Source organism: Myxocyprinus asiaticus, chromosome 31 (genome assembly GCF_019703515.2).
Source record: "Myxocyprinus asiaticus isolate MX2 ecotype Aquarium Trade chromosome 31, UBuf_Myxa_2, whole genome shotgun sequence".
Lineage (NCBI taxonomy): Eukaryota > Metazoa > Chordata > Actinopteri > Cypriniformes > Catostomidae > Myxocyprinus > Myxocyprinus asiaticus.
In genome coordinates, this window is record NC_059374.1 from 27,869,400 (window position 1) to 27,890,092 (window position 20,693).

The 20,693-nt window shown below is 36.8% G+C and overlaps 1 protein-coding gene across 5 annotated transcripts in view; it reads left to right on the plus strand.

Moving 5' to 3' along the window:
- The window catches only part of bcas3 (BCAS3 microtubule associated cell migration factor), a 329,405-nt gene that overhangs the window by 5,751 nt on the left and 302,961 nt on the right, over positions 1-20,693 (plus strand). For all 5 annotated transcript variants that reach the window (XM_051666123.1, XM_051666124.1, XM_051666125.1 and 2 more), the window contains exons 6-7: positions 13,768-13,849; positions 17,636-17,708. In XM_051666123.1, coding sequence (XP_051522083.1) covers positions 13,768-13,849; positions 17,636-17,708 — 155 coding nt within the window. The remainder of the gene's footprint in view (positions 1-13,767; positions 13,850-17,635; positions 17,709-20,693) is intronic.

Genomic DNA, 20,693 nt, shown 5'->3' on the forward strand with positions numbered 1-20,693 from the left:
GACCCGTATCTACACAGTTTTATGCACTGCACTGCTGCCACATGATTGGCTGATTAGATAATCGCATGGATGATTGTTGGTGCAAGAGGGGCTGGTTTGAGTATTTCTGTAACTGCTGATCTCCTGGGATTTTCATGCACAACAGTCTCTAGAATTTACTTCGAATGGTGCCAAAAACAAAAAATATCCAGTGAGCGGCAGTTCTGTGGACAGAAATGCCTTGTTGATGAGAGAGGTCAACAGAGAATGGCCAGAATGGTTCAAACTGACAAAGTCTACGGTAACTCAGATAACCTCTATGTACAATTGTGGTGAGAAGAATAGCATCTCAGAATGCACGAGGGGGATCTACACAATATTAGGCAGGTGGTTTTAATGTTGTGGCTGATCGGTGTGATTGGGAAAAATGTTGCATAGTGAGGATGTCTTCAAAAATAATGCCATAAATAGTTTTCATTTATCAATTAACATCATACAAAGTCCAGTAAACATAAAAAAGCTAAATCGATATTTGGGGTGACCACCTTTGCCTTTAAAACAGCACCAATTCTTCTAGGTACACCTGGACACAGTTTTCCTTGGTTGTTGGCAGATAGGATGTTCCAAGCTTCTTCGAGAATTCGCCACAGTTCTTCTATCTATTTAGGCTGTCTCAGTTGCTTCTGTCTCTTCATGTAATCCCAGACTGACACAATGTTCAGTGGGGGCTCTGTGGGGGACATGACATCTGTTGCAGGGCTCCTTGTTCTTCTATTCTAATCTTTTCTATTTGCAAAAGTAATGTTAGGCCCTGGCCCAACTTCAGCACTGCTGTGATTTGGCCGTAAGCCTGTTGCACCTCCCAAGCAGAGATTAACAGTAAAGCTATAGCTGTTTAACTCTATTCCTCATCTTTACTGTTAGTCAGCTTGCTGAAGATAATTTTCTCTGTGTAAAAATTAGCCGTCCGAGCGGGGTCTTCCCTGAGTATTTTGTGGTAGCCAGTTCGTTTCTCTCCTCTGCCATTTTAAATGTTGTTTACATCTGTATTGTTCTCCCAATGCGGAAACTCCGGTAGGTAAGCACCTTGAGTATATATTTTTACTTCGTCTGTTGTGTCTCTTAGCTATGATAAGCCTTAATGCTGAAGCTGTATTTCCCAGCTGCAGTCTAGTAGTAATCTGAGCTATCATGGTTTGAGAGGCAATTGCTGATGGCTTAAGTGAATTTCAATTCAATTCGCTTATAACATACAAAAATGGTCTTTTGTCGCCACCTGCTGACTAAAATCTTTAATGTAACAGGGAAAAATTAAAAGACACAAATCTAGCTTTTTACACGTCAGTGCTACTTGTACACTTTAGTTTAGAATGCTGCTAACAAAAGCGGATTAATACAAAGAGTGAAGCGTGTGAATACTGCTGTTCTGAGACATCACTCAAGGAACACTCTTGTCCAATCAGATTCGAGGACTGGAACTAACTGTGTATATATAGATAGATATACACACACACTGTATATTTACCAAAAAAATTTGTAATTCATCATAGAAAATAATGTGTAGATTTTGCATCTTTTATCCCAATATAATTTTTTTTGCCTTGTGTTTTTTGGGACAGCAACAGGAAAAAAATGAGTAGAAGGAGTTGGCTGGTATTGGGAAATGGGAACATTTTGGAAAACACCACGCAACATGTCTTCAAACTAGTTTAGGATTTTAATCCAACAATTGACAGTCTAATCAAATAATGAGAAACAAACAAAATTTTAAACAAGATACAATTGCAGTTTGATATAGAGTGCAACAGTCTGGTTCCAGAAGTAAAAATCCCTTCTTTTTTCTTTCCTTGGGGGAATTGATTTTTAACAATAACCTAAATCTTGAAAGACCATGAGGTCCAACGTTGTTAATCGATGGTATTGTATATGCTTCTATTGAAGCATTAGTCTGAGTTACTTCAACTTACTTTAAGACAACAGTCTTGTACTTTTGTCTTTTTGTCCGATTTTCAAATAATTCTTCAAATTAAATTTTAAATGTTGTGATTCACCTCAGAGCTTGTTTTAGTTCAAAATAATGGTTCAATAATAGAACTCTCTTATGGATGATTTAATGAAATCCCTGTGGAAAAAGAATGGGAAAGGTACTCTGCAACCAAGACGGCTGAAAAAGTGAGCGAGCACTGTTACACTCTAATGTAGATTATTTCTTTATATATGGAAGGTCAAGTAGGTAGTATGCCATTCCAAATTGACCTCATGTGTGAATGGATGCATTTTTGTCTATTTCCATACAGGGCAAATCATAAACTGTGTTTCTCCATCATAGGGATGGGTGATATGGAAAAAAATGTAATCTTTTCTTTTTGTTTTTTTTTTAAACGTATGGACGATTCACGATTTGAATTTTCAACTTTTGAATGTACTCCAACATGATTCAAATAACATGTTCTTTATTATAATGCAAGGAAACCTGGTTAGAGAAATAAAAGTGCTTTTCATTATAGGAAACATAGGTGTGCAAGGAAAATGCACAAAAAAGTGCACTACACAGAAATTTGTCAACATAGTGTTAATGTAAAATTAAGATCTAATAAACCCAGATATAGTTATATATAACAAATAATTACATAATAATAATAAAGCAAAATACTTATTAGCCAATGTAGGTATTCATTTTTATCCAAACCAAGTCTATCTAGAAAGTTATCTAGAAGTCAATATTTAGCTATCAATTTATCTAGAAAGTAGGCCTACTCATTGTATGTCAAATAAAGGACAATGAATAGAAAAGGATTTAGAGTAATCAATAACCTAAAAATGTTAAATTAAAAGAATGATCAGAAATTAATTAGAGCTTAAATATAAATTAGAGGTCAACTTAAAATTGGAGTCAGATTAATATAAAATTGGAGTCAGATAAAATGAATAACGGAATCAAATATGTGAATAAACAATTGCTGTACTTCAGCCCTCAGAAAAGACAGAACAACGCTGAGACCTTCAAGGGCAATTTATTGAAGTTCCACTCCGGGACGGATAGAAAATGTATCCTCTCTTTTTTACAGTATGTCAAATAAGTTGTTTTGTTTAATCAAACTGCTGCACATTGCAGCAATATCAAATGATTTATCATTATAATTCAACTCACAAAGCTGGTCAAAATGATCGCTTCCCAAACGTTGGCTATAGATGCAGTACACGTCACAGAACAAAGCAGTAATTACAGATCTATCTGAATCATCATGGTAAAAGGATGTTTAATTCTTCCATTTATAGCCTATCCATATAATTTGAAATGATGTGCCTGTAACTGTCACGTAGCTAACGCTTTATTGTGGTTGACAAGAAAAGAAAGGACACCGTTCATCAACATGCACAGAACGCCGAGGACAGTTATGGTCTGATTAAGCCGATGTATACATGCATGATGGATTAAGTTGAGCTACAATCACACTGTACAATCATATTGGAAATATGACAGGAGTCTTTTATATCAGTCTCTGTGTTGTTAACCCTTTTATGTTCTATTGGAGCGCGAACAAATATGCTGCCGATCAGTTCAGGAGCATCATCAAGCTAAGCGCCTTGAACAGCCTTTTGTGGATTGACAGCACATCTTACTATAGCGTTTGCTAATATTTTTATGTAAAACCTAGATTCCTCGGTTTAAAAAATAAAAATCATGTCAAAATGTAAATTTGAATTAATCTAAAAAAATAACATTAAAACAAACACCCAGACCTACCTATCAGCTGTCTCTTCTGCCTGTCAATATTAAAGAGGATTCACCTTCCTGAAAGGAGTGGGTTGAGATCCTTGTGATAAACGTTATTGCAGACTTTAATTCCAGCTCTGATTTTCAAGTTAAAGATTTTAGTTTGTTCACTTCAGATATGTTTGTTTATAGCTGCAGCTAAACTCTACAGAAAGGTCAATTTCCAGGAGGATTTTGCAAGAAACTGCTCATTCTGTACTCCTTGGCAAAATTATCATTGGGTTGTTGCTGACTTGATCTAATGATTGGTTGCTTTAACTATATTTTACCACTTGGTGTCACCTCAGACAAAGGCAAAGCCAGTCCCAGAATAAAGATGTTAAAATTTTGGGTGACATTTCGTGAAGACAGATGTTAAGCTCTGAGTAATGTCAAATAAAATGTAATAAATAATGATAAATTATGCAGAATTCTTTTTGTCTAATAAAACAGAATGTCTTGTAATTAGCAGAAGTTAGCTTTTAAAGGCTGTCCCAATCTTACATAAAGTAGCACTTGTTTTAAAATGTTATGTCAACCCCTGACATGGATCACATGAGGGATATGTGTCAAAACATGATGTCACTTGAGTTGTGGAACTTAAAAAAATAAAAAAATGGATGCAGTTGAGCATCATTTCAGACATGAGGTTACTATTCTGTGGAGGAACAAATCCCACAGTTTTTGTTTTAATGTGTTGAAAGCGTAAAAGTTTCTAGCCATAATTTGCTTCCGAAGTGTTTTTGACAGTTGTTAAGCTGACACCCTCCATAATGGCGTTGAAGGGAGGAGAAAGAGCGGACTTAGCGGGTGTTACCATCGTACATGTCTGTGTTCCTGTGCATTAACATCTCAGCAGAGCAAGATCTTTGAAGGAGGTATTGCTGGTTGGTCGGGAGATAGCAGACAGATTAGATGGGGCTAATTGAAGCGGTGTTGGAGTAGAAGAGATGGCAAACAGTCCATTGGATATGTCTCTGCTGCCTGTATTAATAAAGCAGCCCTGTGTGTTTACTTTTCATGCGATTTTTAAATAGCTTTTCTGTTTTCAAATATTATAGAGTATTTTGAGTTGGCTAGATATTGCTTAAAACAGGTTTTTAGTTTAATTCAATTTTGTGTGGGTCTCAATTACCATTTTTACATTTTTATTAGGGCTGTGAACTAATTAGTTTTTCATCAAATTTATTACATAATGTGCAGATTAATTAATATAATTAATCACATATATAAGTATTTACTGAGAAAGGACCCGACATAAAGATAATTTAAATAATTATAAACATAATATATGTGACATGCTCCATCATTTTGAGTAATTTAGTCCCAGAAAACACATTGAGTTTTACGCACTAAAGTATAAAGGAAACATTTATTATATCTCTGTATTATATCTACATGTACAGGATTCAATGGTTTGGAGTTGAAACGTAATAATTATATCTTTAAAAAGCTGTGACTCCTTTTTACTGTAGTACATAAAACTCAAAATTTGTTTCTGGGTCAAAGTGACTCAATTTTGAAGTAGGTCACATTTAATAAATATAATTCAGAAAATTCACATACATTACATTATTGTGTCAGATGGGTAAAAATACAAAAAGTGGCTTTTTAGTGAATTCATGTTTGTTTTATTTCAGTATCTTTCAGCGTCTCATGCCATAAACACTACATTTTAAAAAGTCATGTAAAAGTAGTTTAAAACTTTGATAACTGAATTACAGAATTTACGGGCAGTCATGCAGGGGACGTGAATTATTACCTTAATTTTTTTTAACGTTTTATTTTTTATATAAGTCATAATGTGTTAAAATGACAACCTTAAATATTTATTTGTTTATTTTATTACAGGGATGCAAACTAATTTGCCAAATTGTTTGGTAACGTTTTCTACATTTTCTGTATTTAAAATCACTTGAAAGGGTTCCTTTAAGCTTAAACACTTTAAAAGCTTTAAATGCAACAAACAAATCAACTAAACATTTATGACTAGAACACCTGCTGTGACTTTCTCACCTTTTTCACCTCTCATGAGTTTGGATCTCTTTTTGCCATTGGCCACCTTGGTCTCTAGGTATTGGATTGGATCTCGACAGATCTTTTTAATATTGCTGTTAGAAAGGTTTTTATTGGGGTCTCTATGGAGGATGAAACCGGCAAAAATAATAAATACATACACTGGTGGCCAAAAGTTTGAAATAATGTGCAGATTTAGCTGTTTTGGAAGGAATTGTTATTTTATTTCACCAAAGTGGCATTCAACTGATCATAAAGTATAGTAAGGACATTACTGATGTACAAAACCGCATCATTTTTGATCAAATCTAGACAGGCCCCATTTCCAGCAGCCATCACTCCAACACCTTATCCTTGAGTAATCATGCTAAATTGCTAATTTGGTACTAGAAAATCACTTGCAATTATATCAAACACAGCTGAAAGCTATTTGGTTCATTAAAGGAAGCTTAAAATTGTGTTTGTGTTTTGTTTTTGAGTTGCCACAGTATGCAATAGACTGGCATGTCTTAAGGTCAATATTAGGTCAAAAATGGCAAACAAGAAACAGCTTTCTCTAGAAACTCGGCAGTCAGTCATTGTTTTGAGGAATGAAGGCTATACAGTGCATACAATTTCCAAAAAACTAAAGATTTCATACAGAGGTGTACACTACAGTCTTCAAAGACAAAGGACAACTGGCTCTAACAAGGTCAGAAAGAGATGTGGAAGGCCAGATGTACAACTAAACAAGAGGATAAGTACATCAGAGTCTCTAGTTTGAGAAATAGACGCCTCACATGTCCTCAGCTGACAGCTTCATTGAATTCTACCCACTCAACACCAGTTTCATGTACAAAAGTAAAGAGATGACTCGGGGGTGCAGGCCTTATGGGAAGAATTGCAAAGAAAAAGCCACTTTTGAAACAGAAAAACAAAAAGAAAAGTTTAGAGTGTGCAAAGAAACAGACATAAGACAACAGATAATTGGAAAAGAGTGTTATGGATCTTAACCCCACTGAGCTTTTGTGGGATCAGCTAGACTGTAAGGTGCGTGTGAAGTGCCCGACAAGACAGCCACATCTATGGCAAGTGCTACAGGAAGCGTGGGGTGAAATGTCACCTGAGTATCTGGACAAACTGACAGCTGGAATGCCAAGGATCTGCAAAGCTGTCATTGCTGCATGTGGAGGATTTTTTGATGAGAACTCTTCTTAGTTTAAGAAGTTGACTTTTTTTTTTTTGTTTTTTTTTTTTTCAAATTGTAATAGAAATATTTCACTTTATTAATGTGCTGACTATACATTGTGATCAGTTGAATGCCACTTTGGTGAATAAAAGTACCAATTTCTTTCCATAAGTGAAAATCATTATTCCAAACTTTTATGCCTAAATAAATATATAAATAATTAAATGTGCGATGAGATATACAAATAAATAAATAATGCACCAATCAATGCAAAAATAATAAAAAATAAATAAATGGTTGGGGAAATGCAAATTGTTAAAGGAAATGCAAAATTGAAAGTTGATTTTTAGTTCCACATTTCTATATTTCTTTAATCATTTGTTTATTTCTGTATGCTGTTCTGTATTTATTTTTCCTTTGTGTAACATGCTAATGAGAGGATGACAACAGCTGTTCAGGCATCACAGTCAAACTATCTTTACCATGTGCAACAGTTTTTGGCCGGAGTTTGCAGTTTCACCATGGTGAAGAGAAGGTCGATAGCAGAGTTGCTCCGTGAGGCAATATACATAGTTTGGAGAATGGTAAAAGCGATATCCTTTGCTAAATATTTTTTATTTATTGATTGTGAAAATGTATTAATGTCCTTCTTAATGTCATATTAAAGCGAAGCACTTTGACAATGATCAGTCAATGGTGTCATAAATTCCACCTACTGGTGTTTGATCGACATCCTCTCATAAGCATGTTGCATGGAGGAAAAATAATTACAGAGCTACATACAGAAATGAATGATTAAAATAATTTCCTTTAACTTTTTTTTGCATTTCCTCAACATTTGTATGTTATTATTTTGCATTAATGGGTTGTATTTATTTATTTTATGTATTTATGTAATTATTTGTACATATCCTCGCACATTTAATTATTTTTATATTTATGCACAAATATATGGATTTATTTACTTATGTATTTGTGTATATATTTATTTACTATTTTTGCAGGTTTCGTCCTCCATAAGTCTCCTTTTCTTTGGTTAAACAGTCAGTTCTCCTTACAGAAACATTACACTTATATTTGCATTGATCAAGTCTAGTTGCATTGAACAAGTATGCAGGAGCATTGACTTTAAATTGTTTCAGTGTATTTTAGGAAGCAGCTCAGTGGTTCATATTGATATCATAGCAAGAGCCCAGCAGGCCAGGAGACAGAGCCACCACCAATCTGTCTTGACTAATGTGATATGGATGGAGCATTGTCCTTTGTTTGCTCTGCTATTGAAACCCTGTTCAGATGCTGTCTGCTTTCTAAGAATTACAAACAGTGCAGCTTTCTCTTCCGTTCCAGATGCTGTTGATTCTGTCTGATTCGCTGAATTCCATTGCAGAGTGACTGGAGATTAACAAAACTCATTTTCTCTCTCAGCATCTACACAGTATCCATGTGAATGAAATTAGAAACTATATGGAAACCAAAAAAAAAGAGCAAAATACAAAGAAGCTTCAATTTTGCGTATTGCTGTGACACGTAGTAATGTAATAGCTTGGAGGTTGGTGATGGATGCCATCACTAAAGCTGTGTAAAGCGAGGATGAACAGTCTGGTAATGCACAATGACAGTCGCATTAATGTAAACCTCACAATCCGCTAAATTCCATTATTCCTCTGCCCCATTTGCCAGCTGGGGATTTTGTTTTATAGCCTTTGTACGTGGTGGCCTGCGTGCATTGCCCCCACCACCCCTCTCTCTCACACACTCATTTTCTCTCCTTCTGTCTCTCTCTCTAGATGCCATATTAATCTCCCACTTGGCAGCTACAAATTCTACACTGCGCGCTTTTAATAAAAACAAGACTCTGATCCTTAGTTTCGAAAGAGCTACTAATTGTGCAAAAGAGCGATCATCCTCTGAGCTTATCTGCTTAAGACACATGGATTATGCCCAGTAATGTGATAAAGAACGTTTTCTGTAATTTAACGCACATACAGACACACATTCAGAATCAAAAATGACTTAATTCTTAAAACAAATGCTCGAATAAAGAGCTAGAGGATTCAGGGCGGCAATCAAAATATTTCTGCAATTGCAATATGATATATCACTCCTAGCTTTGGTTTCACAGATCTTTGGGTTTTCACCAACTTATTACAACGTGGTATGTAAATAACGTTATTAAGACTAATTTGACTTATGTTTGTATTGGGGCTTCAGCTCAATGGAATGTAGCTGATCATTCTAGGTGCTGGATATTGGCCTGGACCAGTTAGTCACAGACATGCTGTGGTTGTTTGGGGGGGCAATTTTATGGGTGCATGTTAGCTTTTGTTTTGCAGTTTAGCTGTTGGTTCAAGCCATATCCCCCTTCCTTCATGTGAAGCCTGTTTCTTCCAGTAGGAATTTATTATTTGATATACAGTGTGAACAAATCTGTCTTCGTTTGCATCCCTATTGTTCTTACACTTCCCACAACCTTCTGCCCCCAAGTGGTAACAAGTTAATCAGCAATTCTGATTATTCTAGCACGGTTACACTGTATTACACAGGCATCACAGCACAGGGCAGAAACAGGATGTATGTGTGTGTTAAGAAAAAATTAAAGGGACAGTTTTACCCCTGTGGAACACAAAAGCAGATATTAGGCAGAATAGTTGGGTTTCCATCCACTTATTTTTATTGACACTTATGTTATAGATCCTCACGGCAAAGGAAGGAGGAAAGCACACGCATGGTGCTCCTAGACATGAGACAAAGTTCTTTACAGTTTTATCTGTGTGCTTTAAACCATGAGTATTTTATTAATAAAAGAGCCGCAGTGGCTAAAATTTTTCCAGAAATGACAGTTTTATTCTTTTGAACGCGGCTTTGTTTGCACATTAGGCCTCAATTCATGAAACACGAGCAGAACTAATTTTGTGTAAATAATTCGTAAAGCCGTAAAATTGATGTAAATTCTCGGATTCAAGAAAGTTTTTGTATTTTCAAAACATTAGTTGGTATGAACGAAATTTACACCTGCTCCCGACCATGTGTAAATCGTGCGTAGACATCCAAACTTGTTGTGTTCTTTCATGCAAACTGCCATGACAACATTTTGATAGAAGTGAAATTAAATAAGTAATGAAAAATTTACTAATAATTAAAAAAAATGCATACACAATACAACAGGAAAAAAAAAAGCCAGCACTTTGTCCAGTAGCTTGCAAATCTGTAATACCTTAGTGTTTCGCTCAAAGATCCTCTTCAGGCATTCTGTTAATTTCTCTGAAGATTCTTCCAGTTGCAAGTACGTATATCACTGTTACCATCATGATTTACCCGAGAAGTTTCACAAAGGATGCTGGTGATGTGCTGCAAACTGAACCAGAGATGGTTATTGGTGGTAGATATCCTCCTCCCTGCGTGAAATGAACATTTTTCACACTCATGTCAAACCATTTTCATTGACTTCTTGAACTGATTTACAAAAGAGCGTCATATGACAGCAAACACATGTGATGACAGCAAGTGCTCATTTTCTATGAGATGCTATTGTGCTTAAGTGAATGTACTTAATTTATAAAAAAAAGATTTCATTACTGTTCTGCTTAGATCTTAACAGCATTTACTAGCGAGTCTAGTGCCTTCCTTATATGCCATTTTCAGGGGCGTGGATTATGATAAATGTGAATATTCGTGCACACGAATATTCTCTATTTACAAATGCTTGGAATTCACTAACATTCAAACGTTTTACTAACAAATCTGGGTGGTAGGAAGTGTTTGTGAATCTGGCGGGATTTTTTGGGAAGGTCCATTTTACACACAAATTACTCTGAATTTACTCTAATATTATGAAATTTTCATGAATGAGGCCCATTGTTTTTGCGATAATATGGTTTTTCGCTTAAATTAAATTCGCAACTTGGATGGAAACATAACTATTGATAGCCTTGGTCATCATTCACTTGTATGAAAAAAAAATGCAATGAAAGTAAATGGTGACTAAGACTAACATCTCCCTTTGTGTTACGCAGAAGAAAGTCATATAGGTTTGGAACAACATGAGGGTGAGTAAATGATTTTTGAATGAATTTACATTTTTAGGGTGAACTAATGTATCCCTTTAATAACACTCCACTATACTAGAGACTTTTCAAAACATTGCCTATCCCAAGGACTGAAACAGCATGAGAGTCATTTAAGAACACATTCGTCAATGTCAGTATTGAGTTTTGCAGCTTGTGTCCTTTTTCCATTTACAGTGCATTCAGAAAGTATTCAGACCCCTTCACTTTTTTCACATTTTGTTATGTTGCAGCTTTATGCTAAAATGCTTTAAAAAAAAATTTTCACATCAATCTACACTCCATACCCCATAATGACAAAGAAAAAAACAGATTTTTGATAACTTTGCAAATTTATTAAAAAGAAAAAACTGAAATATTACATTGACATAAGTATTCAGACCCTTAACTCAGTACTTATTTGAAGCACCTTTGACAGAGATTACAGCTTCAAGTCTTTTTGGGTATGATGCGGCAAGCTTTACAGACCTGGATTTGGGGATTTTCTGCCATTCTTCTCTGCAGATCCTCTCAGGTTGGCTGGGGACCGTTGGTGTACAGCCATATTCAGGTCTCTCCAGAGATGTTCGATTGTATTCAAGTCCGGGCTCTGGCTGGGCCACTCAAGGACATTCACAGAGTTGTCCCAAAGCCACTCTTGCGTTGTCTAGGCTGTGTGCTTAGGGTCATTGTCCTGTCGGAAGGTGAACCTTCGGCCCATTTTGAGGTCCTGAGCGCTCTGGACCAGGTTTTCATTAAGGATATCTCTGTATTTTTCTGCGTTCAGCTTTCCTTCAACCCTGACCAGTCCTCCAGTCTCTGCCGCTGAAAAACACCCCCACAGCATGATGCTACCATCACCATGCTTCACCATTGGGATGTTATTGCACAGGTGATGAGCAGTGCCTGGTTTCCTCCAGACATGATGCTTTGAATTGAGGCCAAACAGTTCAATCTTCGTTTAATCAGACCAGAGAATCTTGTTTCTCACAGTCTGAGAGTCCTTTAGGTGCTTTTTTAAGTGTCTTGCACTGAGGAAAGGCTTCCGTTTGGCCACTCTGCCATAAAGCCCAGATCAGTGGAGTGTTGCAGTGATGATTGTCCTTCTGCAAGTTTCTCCCATCTCCACACATGATCTCTGGAGCTCAGCCAGAGTGACCATTGGGTTCTTGGTCATTTCTTTTACCAAGGCCCTTCTCCCACAATTGCTCAGTTTGGCCAGGCAACCAGCTCTAGGAAGAGTTTTTTGTATCCTTCCCCAGATCTGTGCCTCGACACAGTTCTGTCTCTGAGCTCTGCAGGCAGTTCCTTTGACTTCATGGTTTGGATTTTGCTCTGATATGCATTTTCAGCTGTGAGACCTTATATAGACAGGTGTGTGCCTTTCCAAATCATGTCCAGTCAATTGAAATTGCCACAGGTGGACTCCAATCAAAGTGTAGAAATATCTCAAAGATGATCCAGAGAAATTGGATGCACCTGAGCTAAATTTCAAGTGTCATAGGAAAGGGTCTGAATACTTAGGTCAATGTGATATTTCAGTTTTTTTCTTTTTAATAAATTTGCAAAGTTATCAAAAATCTGGTTTTTACTTTGTCATTATGGGGTATGGAGTGTAGAATGCTCAGTGAGCATAAGGCTGCAACATAACAAAATATGAAAAAAAGGGGTCTGAATACTTTCTGAATTCACTGTATATCTGAAGATCAGATAACATTTGTGTTTTTTTTGTAGTGGCTCGCTTTGGTTTGTCCACAGATGCCTGATGTTTATCTTTTAGTTGTTGGGTGGCTCATTATCAAATCACATCACAGCCACTGCAGACCAAACAAAGCATTGTGTGATTCACACACAAATACTTTAATGTCTGTTAATGCTCCAATGGGATGCCACAGTATTTAGGACATTCGTGGGTGCTTTTCTGATTTGTATGCCACTCTGTGTGAACGGATTCAAAGTGAACATGTTAGCTGATGTACAAAAATAAAAGATAAAATAAAAAAAAATTAAAATTAGCTGTCACTGCTGTGCACTGTAACCGCTAATAAGTTAGCATAACTAAAAAAAACTGAGGCAATCAGTTGCATAATTTAATAAATCTCCAGTTAATAAACTCCCAAATTTAAGTTAATAAAACGTTTGGATTTTGATTTTGTATGACTCATGCATGTCAGTTGCTCTTAACTTGAAATATTGAGTAATCTAATTCAAACATTTTAATGGCTCTTTAAATTTAACTCTTTGGCTGAACTTAAAATTATCATGTAAGCTCAACTTAAATACTTCAAGTAGAGGGAACCTAACTAGCTAGTAATAGCTAAAACTTATTTGCTAGAATAGCTAGAATTTAAGGTCCTGTAATTTAAAGAGACAAGTTCATTAAACTCAAAACAATAAAACAATTCAGGTTACTTAAAAGGTGTGAGTTTCATGAACTCAAAAGAAAGAGAAAGCTCTAAATACTCATCAAGGTTCATTTATTTGAGCTAATTTGTATGGTTTAATTTTTACCTACTCAAAACAATTATTTTAAGCATTAGAGTTAACAGTGTGTTACAGTTTTCTACTGTTATTTTACACATATCATTCTGTTGACAGTAGGAGACAATCATGATAATCTTTGAGATGTGGCTCTGGTACAAACCTTATAGATTCCTGCACAATTTATGCATCACCCCAGCTCTGGTCCTTGTTCCTTATCACACCCACAATTATTTTTACTGTTTCTTTGAAGTGCATTTATCCCCCTACACATAACTTTCAGGTGTCTTTTAAGTGAGCCTGTTTGTTTTTACTCTGTACAGCTGAACGGGGAGGCGCAGGAGCTGTTCTCGGTGCGGCATGGGCCTGTGCGAACTGCCAGGATTCTGCCTGCCCCTCATATCAGTGAGTATCAGTCACCTGGTATGAAGAGTCCTTTCCCACTGCCTGTCTTTCTGCCAAATATTACCTGTACCAGTCAAAACATTTCTGAAAAATAGTAAATTTCATAAGATGGAAGTCATCAAAATGATCTTAATGTTTTAGAGATGATTCAAAGTAACCACCCTTTGACTAGATTAAATCTCTGTACACTCCATACAGACATTTCACTCCTAAAAAAAAAAATATATATATATATATATTCACATTAAAGTGTCCAAACTTTTGACTTGTACTTTATAGTTTTCTGTATTAGTGCTGTATACTGTATGTAGAACTCTGCTGATCAGATTTATTATTACAAACTCTGCATTCCAGTGACATCTTAATTTTCAGCTTGTCAAGAATAACTGTACGCCCCCAAATTGAAATATATGTTGACAGAGCATGATCTTCCGCTATGCTTAGATTTATTTCATGTGTCATATGTTACATAAACAGCACATTATTTTACATGTCATTTTTGCCACTGCCACTTGTCTTGAAATTTGCAGTAAGTAAAATCAGTTTTCATAGGTTACATGCTTTTTTTGAATCAAGTTAGAGCAAGATGTGGCACAATATATAAAGTTCCATGTCTTTCTTCCTTACTGGCTTTTCCACATATCATGTTTAAATTAAAGACTACCTTCTGTTTCTTAATAGTGCTGAGAGCTTGCCAGAGCCCTGCTATTTTCCTATTCTAATATTAAAATCAGTCCTTCACAATTATGTTGGCAAGCTGTCAGCTGGCTGGCTGGATTTTTACTAGCGCTCTAGCAGAGAGGAACTGCAGACTTCTGAGTTTTTCCCTTCGCTTTTTATCACAGCCCACTCATTGGCCATTGCATGACTGTAGCCATTTTATCTGTTAAAGGACATAAAAAAGAATAGTCTGACTAAAGAATGCATGCTTCATTTCATTAAACTAAAATACACAAAACCTGATTAGGTGTGGTAATAGTTAAACTTTTACTATCCCTTTTTGTAAAGGTGAAGTGTGTAAATTTTGCACCACTAACATCGGCAAATGGAATTGCTAAAAAGTGACCGATTTCAAAAAGGTTTCCTTAACACACCCCTTCCATTCTGCCATTGGTTAGACAAACAGATAGCCCCGCTGCAAACTCATGCTATTGTTTGTTGCTTTGTTGGGAGGCTCCGACAAACAGAGCAATGCTTTGATATTTCAGTAGTGCCTCAGTGTTTACACTTTTTGAGGAAATCACCCAACAAAGTAATTCTAGTCCCCTCTGCATTTTAAGCTGGCGTAGGAAAACGTTTTTATTTTTTATGATTCACACTTTTTATTTGTATTTTTCCTTCAAATTAACAAAACAGTACATTCCATTTTACAAATATAAGTGTTTTATCAACCCCCTCCCCCATTACCCACCCATCTAACATGTGTCAGCCATAATTATATGTAGACTGCTAGAATAAATCCACAAAAAACAAATAATTGAAAAAACAAATAAACTTGCAAAAAATAATAATGAAATAATTAAAATAATAATGTGAAAAAGTTAGTCACCAAATATATTAATGACACTCTTATATTGCGTCTCACCACCAGATCATTATCCAGTACCGTCAATAAATGTCAAGTATTTACCCCACTTTCTCCTATAAACCTCCATTTTTTTTTTTTCAAGTAGTCTATATGACATTTTTCCATATGCTGCGACTTTTCCCAATTCAGTAACCCATTCTTGGAAAGATGGTGAACCTGGTGACCACCAATCTCTCATAATAATTTGTCTCCCTATCATAATACATATTTGAATCCATTCGGTAATTTCTACATCAGAGCATAGAAAAGATGGGTCTCCAAGGACATAAAAATCTGGACAGAATGGAAAGCAACATTCTGACACATCTTGGGAAAAAGTGTTTTAACATTGAAAAATTACATACTTTGCCCTTAATTTTTTTTTATCTTATTTTAGTGGTATTGAATGGTTTCTGTGACTAAATCAATCAAGATTTATTACATCTATAGTTATGAAAATAATAATGAAATTCAGTCAAAATCATTCGAATTTTCAGTGCAGCTTTGTTTATTTCTCACTAAAAAAGTAACATGGTGATATTCAAATGTAAAAACAAAAGGAAAAATACTACTAAGTAAGAAATCCATTGAGTGGTATTGTGATGTGACATTTATGTTTAAAGTTTGTGTTCTGTCCTTTCGGCAGATTTCAACAATGCACAATAAAGTCATTGAACGCGGGCTGGATTTGGATAAAAGAGAATTGTCATAATAAGAAGCAGCAGACAGCTGACACATGAGGAGAACGCTTCTCTGTTAAATCAAATGAATTGCACTAGTGGGGAAACTGATTGTGATCTGTTTGGCGCAAACAGTGTCATACTGTAGTGGGATTTAAAAAGAGTAATTGTTTTAGCTGGGTGAGCGGATTTGGAAAGTCCTGAAAATAGGTGTCAATTTTAATAAGACAAGGTCTTTCCCAGAATAAAGGAGGAAGTTCCACTTGCTGTAAAACAGCAAGCTGTTTTTTTGCATCCGTTCTGATTCTGACTTCTGCAGTTGTTTTCGTAGTGATTCATTTCCAGGTGACAGCTATGAATAATTATATCTAAAGCTGACAAAAATCTGCAATCCCGTCCTTTCCGCTTAAATTTATCCCTATGTTGAAAGCGCACTCATAAATGATCCTGCTATACAGTAAATGTACTATTTACTGAAATGCAGGAAATTTGTTATGTCTTCCAGAAAACAATTCCCTCAATATTTCTCAGCATGAATTGAAAGCAGGCAAACTTTTGCAAAATACAAATGAAAACCACTTGTCTCAAAGTCCAGTCGCTTTCGAAGCTCAGGCACACTGTTACAGGCAGAGAGAGTAGCGGGGTGGTTTTTTTTCACCTTAATTGTTCTTTCAAATAGAAGCCAGCTGCTGTCTTTTAGAAGCCCATCGTATTTGCATTATGATTGGGTATCGTGACCAGTCGCAATGTCTGTTGACAGAGAAGTGAAGATTGAGAAGAGGCCCTTCAAAGTGTTAAGGGTTTGAGAATGGCACATTCGCACTCACACGCCATGCCACAGGGACCGTATGCTCCTGGAGCTGATTAGTGTCATGGCATGGTTGCCCAAATTACAGCTTCACAAAGGCTAACATCTTCACTCTGGACACAAATGAAAGTTTTCCCCTCCTCTTGAAAATCAAGAGAATTAGATAAATATGGGATCCGTAAACTTAATGCGACATGTTTTCTCCATCCAAAATATGCCTACCGGCCTTTTGCCATTCTCTAATTCCTCGGAACCCCCAAAATTAAAGCCAGTCAGACAAAAGACTCCTACTAAAGCTTTGGAGTCTTTCTCCATTAGAGTCGGAGGGGATATGGTTTGTGTTCAACACATTGCACTGAGTGGTGTTTCTGTTCTCTGTCTCCATTTAATGTCTTGCACGCTGGTATTTTAATTTCATTTGATCCCCACAAGTTTCTGTGTGGACCAGGGCATTATTCTGTGGTCGGAGAGGTTGTGTGGATGTCAAAGCTGACAGGAAAGAGGTGCCCTCTTTGTTTTTTTATTTTTCAGGACATTTTCGAGGCATAATTTGATTAAAGAGCGTCAGTTGTAATGCAATCAACACATTTCCTGTTGCGGTAGCTGCTTTTTAAGGTTTGGTGGGTGGCTCTGGTGAAAAGACAACAGGCCTCACATGCGGATGGCTAATGAATGTCCCTCTTTATGTGGGTCAGCGGTTAACTTTCGCCTTTTTGTCCATCCGACTGCAGGTTCCCTCAAGACTGACAGCTTCGCTGAGAAACGGCCCCTTCTCGGTGTGTGCAAGAGCACGGGCTCCTCGGGGTGAGTCCACAGCAGCAACGTCACTTCCACTGTCATCTGGGCCTAACGCCTCAAATGGTGCTTTTATTTTCATGGGTCATGTTCTTTTCTGGTTATTTTCCTGCTACACATACATTTTTTAACATCATACCGGGCTGATGACACAGTAACAGAATGGATGAATCAAAAGCATAATTTTAATGTTTTCTTTGTTTCTTTTCTTTTCAACCCAATAGACTACAGTTTGTTTTAAGTGCAATTAAGAGTCATCATCTGTTAAAGAATTTATGTACAGCTTATTTAAAGGTGCACTTTTTTGATTATGTTGTGCTGGCCGAAATGGATTGTGGTCGTCTTGGATTGACATTGTATAAATGCATTATTCAAAGTCTGCCATGATTTATTTATTTAATAAGTAGTATTTGGCTGGTCATGTGACCTCAACATGTGAACCCCCATGAGGCGAACCACTTCATGTTAAATAAAACAGCTTTTACTAAAGGAGCAGTTCACCCAAAAATTTTAATTCTCAAAAGTGAATGTACCAACATTTTGAAGCTCCAAAAGCACATAAAGGCAGACTGAAAGTAATCCATAAGACCCCAGTGGTTAAATCCATTTCTTCAGAAACGATATGATAATTTAGGGTGAGAAACAGATTAATATTTAAGTGCTTTTTAACTATCAGTCTCCACTTACACTTTCACATTCTTCTCCCACACCTACCATATCGCTTCTGATGACATGGAATTAACCACTGGAGTCGTATGGATTCTTTTTATGCTGCCTTTATGTGCTTTTGGAGCTTCAAAATGTTGTTACCCATTTACTTGCATTGTATGGATCTACAGAGCTGAAATATTCTTCTAAAAATCTTCGTTTGTGTTCAGCAGAAGAAAGAAAGTCGTACACATCTGGGATGGGTTAGAGGTAAGTAAATCATGAGAGAATTTAAATTTTGGGGTAAACTGTTCCTTTAAGCTAATGATATGACTTGAGTCTCCATCTCAAGTGAGTGTACATGATTTTAAACATATTTTTTGAAAGTACTGTTCATTTAGGTGTAATCTATTTTACACTTTTTTAAATTTTTGAGTGTGCCTTTAAAATCATTGGTCAGCCTGGTTTTTTATTATTCATTTAAGAAAGGCCAGCTGAGGTTGTATACAGGTCAAGATGTTTAAAATCTTAGAATTTTTCCCCAATTGCTAGTTTCAATGCTATAATAGGCTTGTATCCATTCTCTGGCTTGCACAACACGAGTGGAGACATGTAAAAACTCTTCACGAGGTGAAGTCCATGTGCCAATGGAATGTTCCGTCGTTGTCCTGTTTATGGCATTTTCCCGTTTTAAAGAGCGGTGGAGCCCAAACCATAGCCCTTAGTGTGTGTGTGAGTGTAACATTTAGACATTATGAGGTACAAATCCTTAGTACATTTGTAAACCTGTAATTTGTTATACATTATAACTTGCATCAAAGCCCTCTTGCCTCCTTTGATGGGACCAGGGAGTGGCCTAGAGGGAGATAGCTAAACCCTGCTGACTGAGTGACCCGCTGGCTCCAGAGGGCGACTTGCAACCTTGCACCCCTAAAAGAGAGACATTGCATTTTGTGAGAAATATTCCCCCTTAAAGAGTGAAAGGGAGCAGGGCGCATCAGATATCGGCTCCTCTCCTCCCCTTAGCTACGTCTGCCACTTCTTAAACCAAACTCCTCTATGCTGCTGCAAATCTTAACTCAATATTTCCTCCAAAGGTAATAGAATAAGGAAGTCTGTCTTCGGCACACTTTGATGGAGACCACCGTCCCAGCCATTCCAAGACTGGAGCTCTTTGCTCTGCCGGCGCTTATGCAGCCAAAAGTGCTGTGTCTGCCCCGACATGGAGACAGGCTCTGACGGTTTGGCTTTGTACTCCAGCAAATGTTGGTCTAATTCTGAAAACATGCCTCGTGTTGAAAACCATAAACCTCTCCCTCTGGGTGAATGGTGTTGCCACTGTTACGTTCCAGTAGAAGTGTTTGGTAAATAGCCTAGCTCTGTATTTTTATTTTTATTTTTTGAAAGGCTGCACTGTGATCAGTTCTTTCCCCTTACTGAAATAGTTCATAAACTTACCAAAGTCCTCACACGATTTTTAGTATATAATCATTTTGAAATAACAGCTTTTGTCAACCGCTAGTGTGGATTCTGTCTTGACACTCAAATGGAAAACAGATTGCAGTCTTGGCCGATACAGCACTACTGGTTTAGAAGTCAGTTCACTCAGCTTTAGGGTTAGATTACAAGATTTGCAAATTAAAGGAAAACCAGAAAGAGGAAAAAAGCATGTGTGATAAATCCTTCATTGCAGAATTCCAGCCAGACACACTTGACATAATTTTATCAATGGAGAGGATTATGTCTTAAATCCATACAGTGTATGGATCTGCTGAATATCCTGACAGCAAAGCAAATACGCCGCCCTTCGTGCCATGTTACAGTGCCGGTAGGGTTAGTTAATTAGCAAGGAATGCATCTGCTATTCAATCCACCGTTGTCCCCCCACTTGTATCTGGAAAGGATTTGATTTTCCACCATAACATTGTTATTATTTTCTGTTACTTTTAATTAGCCCTACATGTATTAAAACGACTAGATTTCTGAGCCTGTGCTCTCTCTCGTAACAAATGCATATCGAAGTATGGCATTTAACCATTTGTGACTGCTTCAGAGAATATATTTGCAAGGGCTAAAATTTCAGGCTTGCTTTTGTTCTCTGGGTTGTAGAGAAATGAAGTCGTTGGACAGGCAGAAAACAGTGCCCTCTCTTCCTTCCCCTTAAATTTCCAGATCACCATGGAGAGGATGTGGATGTTTAAGCTTTTTTCTTTTTTTGTAATCCTCTAATGCAGTCATCTGTCATTGTGGAGATTACAGCTGGACTGCTGACAGGGGCAAGAAGGTTTTGATAAAGGTCCAGTGGTCCCAGGCGTAGAGGTGGGGAAATAATCGAAAATCCTGTAG